The sequence below is a fragment of the Megalopta genalis genome, chromosome 5 (genome assembly GCF_051020955.1).
Source record: "Megalopta genalis isolate 19385.01 chromosome 5, iyMegGena1_principal, whole genome shotgun sequence".
Taxonomy (NCBI): Eukaryota; Metazoa; Arthropoda; class Insecta; order Hymenoptera; family Halictidae; genus Megalopta; species Megalopta genalis.
In genome coordinates this window covers 29307992-29320024 of record NC_135017.1, presented here as the reverse complement: position 1 = coordinate 29320024, position 12033 = coordinate 29307992, and the positions used below count along the sequence as shown (strand labels likewise).

The window sequence follows — 12033 nt, the reverse complement described above, 5'->3', positions numbered from 1 at the left end:
CTAAAAAAATATAGGAAATTTTGAAGGCAATTGGTTAAGTAGATTTTGAGAAATCATGGTCACCGCTTTGAAAAATATAGTTTCGAGAAAAATGCGTTTAAAGTTTTGTGTGCCAACACTGATCATCAGACGGCGAATCTTTATGCAAGATACAAAATGCCCAAAACGATTGCAAGAAATAGAAATGAAATAAAAGTAAATCATTTCTTTGTATAATTTTTATAATTTGGAAACAATGTAAGAACATAATTCAATTCTTTTGCTGCCTTGAGAATTTTATATTTCAGCTACTGATTTTTGCCATAAATGCATCAAATCCGCGATCTACTGATCATTCATATTACGAATAATCGAGCAGCTATAACTTTCTTAATTTAAAGAATTCATATATGAGATTTTGTAGACGTATTTTTGAGCCTATGTTTTTCACGAAAATGTAAAAAAAAAATCAACTTTTTCTTAAAAAAATCCACACCAGAATAGCCGCTTAAAAGCAAACGGAAATACAATTGTAAAATGAAATTGAATGGGAAATTCCAAACCTACTTAGGACTTTATATGATTCCAGCACCAGGCATAAATATTTCTTTATCTATCGTATAACAATAAATAGAATGTTCGGTCACATGCTATTCAGGGAAAGGCGAACGCAGAACACAAAGACCTCCCGTTCGATTGTGAAAGACGGACTGATAGAACGCATAATTTTAGTCATAAACTCACGTAGCACCGGTGAATATAGTGGGTCACTGGATCACACACGTTGGTAACACACAGGTGTACACTCACGAGGGAATCCAGTAGCAGGATATGGAGAGAAACGGCGTTTGACCGGTCTTCGATCGTTCTGTCCATCTGTCGTCTCGCAGGGGCCCCATGATGCAGCCGCAAATCGACTTTCCTGTCATCCTGAAATTTTTTATCGTCGCTCCGCTATAACGCGAAGCCGCACCGTGCGCACTCAGATAATTCGCATTACACAACAAATAATTAGTTCGAACTCGATAGGTGAACTTTTGAGAAACAGAAAAAAATATATATTTACTATTTAAACGACACTTATATCTTTTGTAATGTACAAATATAGCCTGTTTACGTTTCTGTAGAATACAGCAATTGAACAAACATTTAGCAAAAGATATTTCTTTTTTATTATTCTTGAATTATTTGTGTCTATTGCTTACACAATATTAACAGAACTGCATTTATTTAGATTTTTCGCGCTTTTTATTTTAATGCAAGCTTGAATAAAGGAATTTATTTAATTATAAATTTCGTATTTCTGTACAATTTACATATAAATTTATATGAACACCTAATTTTTGTTATAAATTCATATGCAAATCCCCATATTTTTAAATAATTAATATAAAACTTTATACAAATTTAATCTTCCTTTCAAATCAATTATGAATTTTGTTTTCATATAATTTCATATTTTATATAAAAATCTAGTTTTTATTGTATGATATTAATTTAAATCTAGAGATTGCATTTTAATCGTTTGCCTTTTAACCACTAAAGTTCGTTCATTTTTCTCTAATAAAGTGATGAAATATTATTTCTTCGCGAATATTACGAATTGTTATGCAAGAATGTTTTCTTTCGTTCGTCCATGCCGGAAGTTACGGCGAACGGGTGTGAAAAGTACGAGCACATGAAAATCTCATGGGAAAAATCGTTACCGATGTAGCTACAGGCTGTGTACCGAACAATAGTAAATTGGTAATTCCGGTAAATTTCGTAGAACCAATGACTTTTCCCGGTTACGTTTCGCATTTCGAGGCAGTTGTTATCCGTCAGAGTCAAGGTAGGAGGCAGCGTTTCGGCCTTCGATGATACGTTCGCTTGGTTGCGAGTATAAATGAAGGACAATGACCTAATTGCGTGCAGAACATGCAGTGCTTCCTCAACGTCCAATCATCGCGCGCGTGAACTTGTATTCGATTATTTGTGACCGAGACCAGGTGTCCTGTATTATTTTTTCACAACTTGTCTTTTCGCAGTGTAAACGTAAAGGTGATCATTCTCGAAATTACGAATTTGTGTACTACAGGCGTTCGTCGGAGAGCAACGCAATGAAGGTAAGTGACATTCCGCAGAATTATTATATATTTTTCGTTCGTGAGAAGATTTCACTCAATGTGTAACTGTTTCATCGCATCGTGTTAGCTCGATATCATTCTATTTTCACGAAAATTCCATTAAAATGTACATATAATGCTAAATGTATAAACCGAAAACTAACATTTGCTTAAATTGTAAAATGTATGTTTTTAAACGATTGAGAGCAGATTCAAGAGTAAATAGACAGTTTCGTGTGATTGTTTCTTAAATAATTTGAAGCAAACTATATTGTTGAAACTATGAAACTGTTTTTGTGAAATAGTATAGATGCGTAAGTGAATTATAATTTAAGCTTAGCTTTCTTTCGAATATTTGAAGCAATTATTGCAACAGTTCAATCGAACCACGAACAGTTTAATCGAACATGTAAACTAAAAACAGTTAAATAACATTACTAAATACTTCTTCAACACATACGCCTACGTTCATTTAACATTTAAACACGTATTAACATATATTATATATTACTAACTGTTTCTATTAGTATATAATATAATTCGACATACGTATATTCAACGTTATAGTATATCTATAAAATCGTTTCTACTAGCGTACAAAACAATTTCCAACGCTTCCCTCACGAATCGTATCTTATAATTTCGATGTCGAGTGATAGAAGTTTATTGTCACGACTGAAAAATCATGTTAATAGACCCGCCCATCCGATATAGAAACTTGTTCCGTTATATGACGAAAAAAGTATAGGCAGTCGATGTCTGGACGTTATCATTAACGGGAAATAGGTATTTCTATGATCATTCTACAGGAAACGTCTTCCTTCCAAGAAGTGTAATTAACAACAAACGGCGCCGACTTGGCCGCCGTCTTAACATAATTACAACAAACTAAACCGCCACTGTATCATTTACTAATAAACTTAATTATCGATCATTTTCTGCCCCGGTAAGTGCTTCGGAAAAATTACTACAATATAGAAGAACCATTCGTATAAAAATTGCATAGCAGATACCACATTGAAAAAGTTCAATTAATAATCTTAATTATCAGGTTGAGAGAATGACCACCTATAATCACTTCATATTCCGAAGCACTTCTTTCTGAACATAGATCGGACAAAAGGAAGCCATGTTAACTGTCCCATCATAAAATCATTTGTAAAGCAGCGGTAAATGATGCGGTAATGACGAAGTGGTTCATAAATCCGGCGCTAATATTCAATCTAATAGTGCTGCAATAAAGAATGGCAAGTTCAGCAGAAATTAATATGACGATAAATGCAGTCCACTTCGGGAAATGACATTAGGGAAGCGAGAACGATGTCTAATGATCGCGATGCAACCGGTTGCGTTCACGATCGGCATTTCTAATTCGCATGAATTGGAGGACGATCATTTTCTACGCTCAACTATTTTCTTTTCGACCTCGCGCTCCTCTCTGGCTTCTTACCCTCGCTTTTCCTATATCGATGTGGCACACCGTTCCACTTTGTTCGCTAAGAACACGCAGCACTTCTCTCTTCAGTTTCATTGCCTACGACAGCGTTTCTCAATCTACAGCACAATCGGCCAGCAGAGTCACAATGGAGACCATTGCCACGGCCATTGTTGCGGTCATTCAAATCACCATTCACTGTAACACGCTACACGGTATGGTAGCGAATACGAAAATGCGTCTAGCAAAACAATTTCCCTGCAAGCAGGCGCTATAATTAGTCGGGACACTTCACTTGATGAATAAATGATTTTTTTTTCTCAAATTACCATTGCAATTGGCCGTTACGGAAGTGGTGGTTGATGAAACTTAATTAATGATGCAGTAATTTAAACGTAACAATGAGACAGGGAATAGAATAATCAATGTCGTAAATTTCTAAAAGATTAATGTAAATATATTTACTGTTAAACTAATATTAAGTGAATATTAAAGTAAATATATTTGAATAATTTATAAGCAGTGTTACAATTAAGCAGAAAGCTTTGTTTAATATCTAAATGAATTTACTAAAATTACTACGTTTACTTAATATTAAGTAAATATCAAAGTAAACATCAAAGTAAATTTTAATCATTTATAAACAATTATAATTAAATAGAACAATTCCTTATTAAACGAATTTAACGACGAAACGTATAAATTAAAATTACCATTGCACAATTTGTCGTTATTAAAGTAGTACTTGTTAAACAAATCAATAATTGAATTTTAAAATGACGTATTAAATTTAACATAAATATTACTTATAATCAATTACTTTATAATTAATTCAATCTCAGAAAAATTAACATAAACGTATATTTTAATAATTGACGATTATTAGAGTATACTCTGTTGATTTGATATATAATCAGTTCGTTTCAAGAGTTGCATTTCACACAAGGATGTTACGTGAACATCTCATTCTTACTAACTACGAAAATTTGAGGATCACTGGCTCACCACACGTCGTACATACTGACTTTACACCAAGAATAAAAGAAGGTGCACGTGTTGATATGTGAATACCGTAAGACTCGCAATAGGTCTGGATTTCCGGTTTCGTAGTGTCTGCTTTTCCGATCGTTATGAATTCTTTGCATATTTCGCAGTCGCAGGCGCGAACCGGTTTCGAAAATATGGAATACGGAAGTGGAATTCGACGTCAATTTATTAAACGTTAATATCGAAACAACAATAACTACAAAATACTTACACATATAATTAAAATGCTTATACATGAAATACTTATACATATACAAAATACTTATACATTATAATCTTATTCTAATCGATTCTATTAAATGTACTGTTCGAAAAGCATACTGTTAAATGTACATTTAAACGTACCGTTGAAAAAAGGAAACCGAGTTTATTAGCAAGATTCTATTAATAGAAACGTTAGGGCATTGAACGTGGGCGTACGAGGAGACCCACTGACCGTTACAGGCTGTAATAACTGGCGGTAATCCAACTCACAATTCCAGATTCCGGCTAAAAATAGTAGACCGACCGACACGCTCTGTTAAACAAATTTCAGGCGACGAATTGGATATGCTGGCTGTTGGTCTTGTACGTCTGCCTTGTCGAAGCCAGGTACAAGATCAGAAGGCCTCCGCTCCCTCCTCCGCCGCCGCCGAAGCTGGTCTACAAGAAATCTTGGCCGATCGCCCACAGAATCTCGACAGGAAACACGATGTATATTAACGGGAACTTCCCGCCGAAGCGAATGCCGCAGAAACCCCTGAATTACAGGTGAATTTCTCGGACCTCGCCGAAAGAACTTGTTGGCGATCGATCGTCATAGGGTGTTCAATTACAGAATACGTCGACCCCCGATGTTCAACGTCCCAGCCACTGTCTGGAAGAACCAAATGCCGATTCGGGTGCCGATGAACAATCACGTCGTTCTTCCTCAGCGACCACCCGTTAAAGAGTTCCATACCGTGAACAAAATGCCGGAGTATAGTCCCGAGTACAGGCCGGAAGCTGCGGTTCTACCGCCCACGCATAGAGGTAGCGTCGACGACGACAAAGGACCGATTCATACCATCCCTGCGCCTAATCTGAGCATCATGGACAAGCCTTTCAGCGGAGAAATCGGCTCCCAGGAGACAATCCATCGACAACAAACCACTGATCCTGCTTACAAGATTAATCCACACGGTTAGTTTCAATAATCAAGTTTCGATAATATAATTGAGGAATTGTTCTTCGGTCTTGTTGAAATGCACAACGGAAAACTTGTTTCTCTTGAGAACGGTGCCTCGAATGAACAATTTTATCCTATCGATAATTGTACAAGTTGTTGAAAAGCGCAACAAAAATTCATGTGGCATATACATTTGAGCCGTTTATTTTGAAAGTGGTATAAGTCACTTTGTTTTTAAGTCGATATATTTAAGGGTTTGCGTTTGAACACGTTTAAAAATATGGATGCTAACTTTCGAGACGATTTACTTGTATTTGTTATCTCAGGATACTGATATTTTTCTCAGTATAAATAATTTCGTATAAACATTAAAAACATCACCACTTTTCACATTACGGTAAAGTGACTTATGCCACTTTCAAAATAAACGGCTCATTTATAACTAATTTATGAGAGAAATAAAATAGATGTAATTTGAAGCAGTAGGAAAACTAAAAGAATTGACGAGTGTCGATGTGGATTACGTTAATCTTATTGAAGTTCTAAAAGGAATTTGTGGAAGCAATTTTCATTTTGCATGCAGATCGAAATATTCCATAAAAAAAGCATTGACTATTACATACAATAAACATGCGTGACGAATGATTTTCTGCGCTTGTTGAAAAGCATGAAAAGTATTCGCAGCATGTACATGTAGAACACAATGGTTACCATCGTCTAAAAATAAAGTAATTCATATCTTAGACAAGATAGGAACCTTTTGTTTGTACTTTTACATTCGACTGACTTAGTGAAAACTACCTGAAAAAGGTTTTCTCGGACATTCCAAATTTGTTAAGCGACAACATACAAATCTCGTAATTCTTTCCACAGGATCGTTGTTACCAAATTTCGACATTGCTACGATCAGCACGAGTTTGGCACCGCAGAAGCCGGTGACCAGTCCCACTCCGACACATCACTACGAGGTGACCGAGAGTAACGATGTTAATCAGAAAGATTATCAAACCGTTCTGCCGACGTTCTTGCCGCAAGATTTCGCGACGGGGCTTTCGACCATAGTGAATCCCGATCTGCAAACGAACGACGTCTACCTGAATCAACCAGCGTCCAATATTGGGCTAATCGGAACTAACATGCAACTGGGTCAGCCTAATCTACCGATGCAAACGAATCTACACAGTTCTCTACACGTTGGCTTCCCGGAAACCGCCGGCCAAACGCCTTACATCATAAATCAACAGATACCTGATTTACACGTTGGTCATCCGGCGCCGGCCGGACCTCCGCTCTCGGCTACCCAGCTTTACGATCTTCTGAACAGTTTCCCGCAGAAAATGCCGGAACAATATCCGCCAGGTAGGATCTAGATAAAATAAAAATAGCTACTACATCACATTCAGCTTTATCTAACGTTACATTTTCACAACAAAGAACGCAACCGTACAAATTACCGTTAATTGCGCGAAAATATTTGTGGGAACAGAAAAAAAAGCTCTGATAACATCGAGATCACTATAATAGAGAGCTCGGTGTTCCCTCGTCTACATAATGTTCACATAAACATTCATTGTAGAATACCCCGCTTAGAAGCCGGAGAACGATGATGGCACACTTGGAATCCGATAGGTCGCGTTATAAATAAATAAAAACGATCGTTTCACCTTTGTTAGATCCCAAGATGAGAACGTCCGATCAACGTCGGACCGTGCGAAACGTATTTTTATCGATATAGAGCATCGATTCGGATTAACGATGTCAGCAAAAACAACGAGATTGAATCGAAGCACTTTGATTCCAGGTCAACAGCCGCAACTTCAACAGCACATACTGCAACAGCAACTCGGTCAAATCTTCCAACCTACCGGAGTAACAGGTTTCTCGCAGCCCCAGATGCAATCATTCAATTACGACGAGCAAGATAACAAGGAGCAACAGCAACAGCAGGTTTTGTTCAATCAGGACTATATCGCTGGACGAGTAAATACGAATTATAACGTGGGACCGGAGGCTGCCGCGGAGGAACAGGAGGACAATAATCTGCAAGAAACCGAGGACCTCTCCTACGTGGCCGACACCTCGGAACAAGTGGAGAACAACATAGAGTACGACGAGGCGAACGACCAAAGTCCACAAGCTACCTATTTCAACAAAGCGGTGCACGACGATGGTATATCCACCCAGTTTTATACGACGCTGCCAAATCGCGAGGCGGCTGAGAAATTGGCAGCTCTAGCAGCAGCTGGGAACGTTAACAGCCAACTAATTGGGAAACTTCAGAAGCAGCAACAGCAACAACAGCAGCAGCAGCAACAACAACAGCAGCAGCAACAACAACAACAACAACAACAGCAACAGCAACAGCAGCAGCAACAGCAACAGCAACAGCAACAGCAGGAAAATATTCAGAACGAAGACACTATTCCCTCTAATCACAAGCTGGAAGATTACGATACAAATGAGCAGATCAATGAGAATTATGATCATAAATCTGGCCAAGATCGGATGAGAAATCGACAGAAGCAAAGACTGCAGGAGCAGCAGTACGAGGAACGACAGGAATACGACAGGCAGCAGCAACGCCAAAGGCAGAGTAGCATGTACAGTAATAAACGGCCTCTGAGAATTATGGTTCCTGATGAGAACGAGTACAGTAACGGCGAAGTGCAGAACGATGACGCTCAAGAGAATGCGGATGCTGACTACGAGTACGAGAACGAGGAGGATACCGCAAATTCGCAGGCGAACGGTAGAACATCCGAGAAATCGACGTCCGAATTTGGATCGCGTTTGAACCCGAAGGCTGCGGCTTAGTCCGCTGTTTTCACAGTACTCTGTATATATCGTGAATATTTATTATAACAATCGCCTATTATTTTAACCGGTTAGCTTCAGTTCAGGGTTTTTGTGTGATTTACTCGGCGACGAGTGGGTTAACGCTGAAATAGGGAAGTTGCGTGCAGTTTCTGCAAAGTTATGTCGATGAAACTTGTCGGAGAAAAATGATATGTTAACGCGGGATGTTTGGGAACAACTTTCGTCGACGTATGCACTGGAAACGGCCTTCTTAAGGGGACGTAGTAATTTATTTGAGATTATTTATTTCGCACCGTTGTACTCGCACCTGGTTGTAAGAAAGATGGACAGAGGTTGCTTTTTTGATTTACAGAATCGATTTGTTTTATTTCAATCATTGCGCATCACCAATTTGTGTTACACTTATATATGTACATATATGTATCAATGAGGTAATTCTATATGGTACAGGAGCCATTTCGGGTACAAACAAAAACATCTAACGAGATTCTAGTTTTCAAGAATCATTGTTACCGTCGTCTTTCTAACAGTTTTATAAAACTAGCCAATGGGACAGTTACTTCGTAAAAAATATCTTACAGAACACGAATTTCGATTGTTCAGCGTCACACTATCGTTACCTTCGCGTTACGTCATGGTGAATCTTGAAAAACGAGATCTCGCTTGAACAGAAACAAGGGTATTTAAGCAGTATAATGCTTATATATCCACGAAATTGAAAATGATGTTATAACCCGACGATAATACGTAAGGAAATACTATTAAGGCCGGTCCATAAACCACGGTTTGCCGTCGTTTGTGAGCCGCTTTGTGAGAATGTCACAGCCAGTTTCCGTGACTAACAACGTATGCTCGAACTGAGCTGACCACTGACCGTCCGCGGTGACCGCTGTCCACTTGTCTGGCCACGTTTCGTCTCTCCATGTACCGTGAGATATCATCGGCTCTATAGTAAAGCAATGCCCCGGTTTCATCACGCCGACAGCTTTGTTTTCTGAAAGCAATCGAGAGGAATTGTATTGAACGGATTCCGGTTGCGCAACAAATAAAAGTCGAGATACGTACTGGCATAGTGAGGTACACTTGGGGCAGTGTGAAACAGGCGATGTATTCCGTGGCCGCAGTAGCTGCGTACTACGCTGCAACCATGGGCTTGTGCATACTTTTGAACTACATTGCCAATTTCTCTGTACTTTTCACCCGGCCGAACAATGGCAATAGCTTTCGCCAAACACTCATGAGTAATTTCCACTAATTTCTTTACCTCTGGCTTCACGTTGCCGACTAAGAACGTCTCGTTCAAATCGCCGTGGAAACCGTTGTGATATACGGTTACGTCAACTGTAAGAGAAAAGGATTATGAAATTACGTTCATTAAATTGAAGATATATTCATGTAAGCAAGGTATGAATTACCATTGCAAATGTCTCCATCTTGAAGCGGTCTGGTATCAGGAATACCATGGCAAATTACTTCGTTCACAGAAGTACAACAACTAGCTGGGAACTGATAATAATTCAATGGAGATGGATAGCAGTCTCGTTCGATACAAGCTTCGTAAACAGCTCTATCGATCTCAGCAGTTGTAACACCCACGTCGCAGGTACGTGCTGCTTCATCCAATACTTCACGTCCAAGCTATGAGAGTAATTCTGATTTATCCTTCCCTTCTTTGTTAAAAAGAAAATAAAAATACACTCAAAAAGAAAAAAATTTGTATGCAAAGCAGCTTGTTGCAGTTAGCAGAACTAATCTGAAGTCATCGGAAAAAGGACAGTAACATTATAGTAGTAATAATTATACCTTGCAAGCTACTCGCATACCCTCAATTTCTTCATCGTCAAGAACTTTTATCTGACTGGAATCTCTGACTGCCTGTTCGCTTACAGGAATACCAGTAGTAGCATAATCTGGACGTTTAATATGTTCAGGAACTTCTCGACGAGGTTCTCTTTTATAAGGTCGCAGTTGTCCGGTATAATGGTAATAAGGCCATGGATTATAGTCATTAGATGACGTATCTGCACCTGTTCCTTCTATACAAAGAACATAATTTTTGCTTAACATCATATCTTTTAATCTATTGTGTAAGCATTTTGAATAAAGTATATGCTCACTTTTTTACGCATAATTTTCATTGTTATAGACATATATTATATAAGAAAGATTGTTAAACTCACTTGCTATCTTATGGATAACTTTATGTGTTTTCCAACTGCGTTTGAAACAATCCTAGAACATAGCAACAACGTCTACAGCAATTAACGTTTAAGCCAAAGATTTATTATAAATAGGCAAAAAGAAACGAAACAGGTGTATACAATAATTTTTATGTAACGAAATATAATATTTGTTCAGCTATTAAATACGTTAACTGCACGTGCAGCAATGAATATTGAATCTACAGATTATCGTATGTAACAATCGTTGAAGTTGTTATACAAACATAGCCGGGCATTAAAATTCAAAATGTCGTCGACTATTGTCATGTGATGTGAATGAAGAAAGTGTCGGGCATATTTGCAAAGTATCTATAGCCTCCAGATTCTTCTCATGACTTAACCTACAAAATTATAGTGTTTCATACCTGGGTGCAGAAATAGGAGCCTTGTATACCCATTTTCACACATGTTGGACACCGGAGACTGGCCACAGTATTGCAGCCGGCTGTTTCGCACATACCATAAGCAAGTGCCATTTTTAACGAATTCTTCTGAAAAACTTGTATAACGTGACTCGACGAACGAGGCACGAACAGGAAGAAGTAATTTGAGACGATCCTGTGCTGTTTTACCGATTGATTTGGCCGTTAGTTCATCATGGACGACATTTTCTAATGCCACCGGTGTGCTGCAAAACGAACCTACAACTTTCTAGAATCTGACTTATCGATGCAAGCGAAAACTATAACTAGGCAAAAGTGCATTCTGTACGCAAGAAGCGGTCAGTTTACGTTGATGAAAGAATGTTTAAAAAAATCATTCAGTGTGCGAAATACATATTACATTTTAAATTAGTTGGTATAACATAGTTTCGATTAAACATTATGTGAAGTGGTATTATAGTGAAAAACAAAGAGAATTGCTGATCGTTTAATTATTGAATCACCATGCAGCGCGGGATGTGCTGTTCAAAACGAGCGAGATAAGAAACGAATAAGGGTAAGAAACTTTTCATCAATTTCTTATAGATAATTTTTATTTTATTAATATATATTTTTATTTTATTTTATTAATAATTTACTGCTAATTAAACTTACGTTTTACAAGCGACAATTGTTTCGTTAATGTAACAAATTCACACTGTTTTGAGATCAAAAGATACTCCAAATGTTACATTGTTTGAATATAACTTTCTCGAAAGATACTTTACGTGTATCCATGTTTGAAATTTTGCAAACTTTTTGAAAGAAAGAACAGTATTTATTATATTTCTAACTGAAACTAATTGAATTAATAGATGAAATTAATCTGCAGATTAATCCAGCGGTTTATTAATGGAGC

At 37.7% G+C, this 12033-nt stretch overlaps 2 protein-coding genes and 1 long non-coding RNA gene across 4 annotated transcripts; 1 reads left to right on the top strand and 2 right to left on the bottom strand.

Moving 5' to 3' along the window:
- Positions 1-1903: 1903 nt before the first annotated feature.
- Positions 1904-8884, top strand: LOC117222455 (uncharacterized). 2 transcript variants are annotated; one of them, XM_033474151.2, is made up of 5 exons: positions 1904-2084; positions 5102-5316; positions 5384-5727; positions 6587-7072; positions 7515-8884. In XM_033474151.2, exons 1-5 carry the CDS (start codon positions 2079-2081, stop codon positions 8525-8527), a joined length of 2064 nt encoding a protein of 687 aa, XP_033330042.2. In that variant the 5' UTR covers positions 1904-2078; the 3' UTR covers positions 8528-8884. The 2 variants fall into 2 exon arrangements, with proteins under 2 accessions (XP_033330042.2, XP_033330041.2); XM_033474150.2 differs by having other exon boundaries at positions 5369-5727.
- On the bottom strand, positions 4715-5647 carry LOC143259527 (uncharacterized). Its single transcript, XR_013033505.1, has 2 exons — positions 5507-5647; positions 4715-5422 (listed from the first exon to the last, which is right to left on the bottom strand). It is a non-coding gene; the product is annotated as an uncharacterized LOC143259527 (long non-coding RNA).
- On the bottom strand, positions 8864-11319 carry LOC117222456 (methionine aminopeptidase 1). Its single transcript, XM_033474152.2, has 6 exons — positions 11118-11319; positions 10711-10762; positions 10334-10566; positions 9946-10168; positions 9596-9871; positions 8864-9524 (listed from the first exon to the last, which is right to left on the bottom strand). The coding sequence occupies exons 1-6, from the start codon at positions 11226-11228 to the stop codon at positions 9292-9294; spliced, it is 1128 nt and encodes a 375-aa protein (XP_033330043.1). The 5' UTR covers positions 11229-11319; the 3' UTR covers positions 8864-9291.
- Between the last annotated feature and the right edge of the window lie 714 nt (positions 11320-12033).

What these genes read in the sequence shown, in the direction of transcription:
- LOC117222456 (XM_033474152.2), bottom strand. Translation starts at nt 11,228, where the DNA reads ATGGCACTTGCTTATGGTATGTGCGAAACAGCCGGCTGCAATACTGTG. An exon ending in GTATGCGAGTAGCTTGCAAG is followed by an intron (nt 10,169 to 10,333) that starts GTATAATTATTA and finishes TTACTCTCATAG; the next exon opens with CTTGGACGTGAAGTATTGGA. An exon ending in AGATGGAGACATTTGCAATG is followed by an intron (nt 9,872 to 9,945) that starts GTAATTCATACC and finishes TTTCTCTTACAG; the next exon opens with TTGACGTAACCGTATATCAC.
- LOC117222455 (XM_033474150.2), top strand. An exon ending in TTACAAGATTAATCCACACG is followed by an intron (nt 5,728 to 6,586) that starts GTTAGTTTCAAT and finishes TTCTTTCCACAG; the next exon opens with GATCGTTGTTACCAAATTTC. An exon ending in GCCGGAACAATATCCGCCAG is followed by an intron (nt 7,073 to 7,514) that starts GTAGGATCTAGA and finishes CTTTGATTCCAG; the next exon opens with GTCAACAGCCGCAACTTCAA.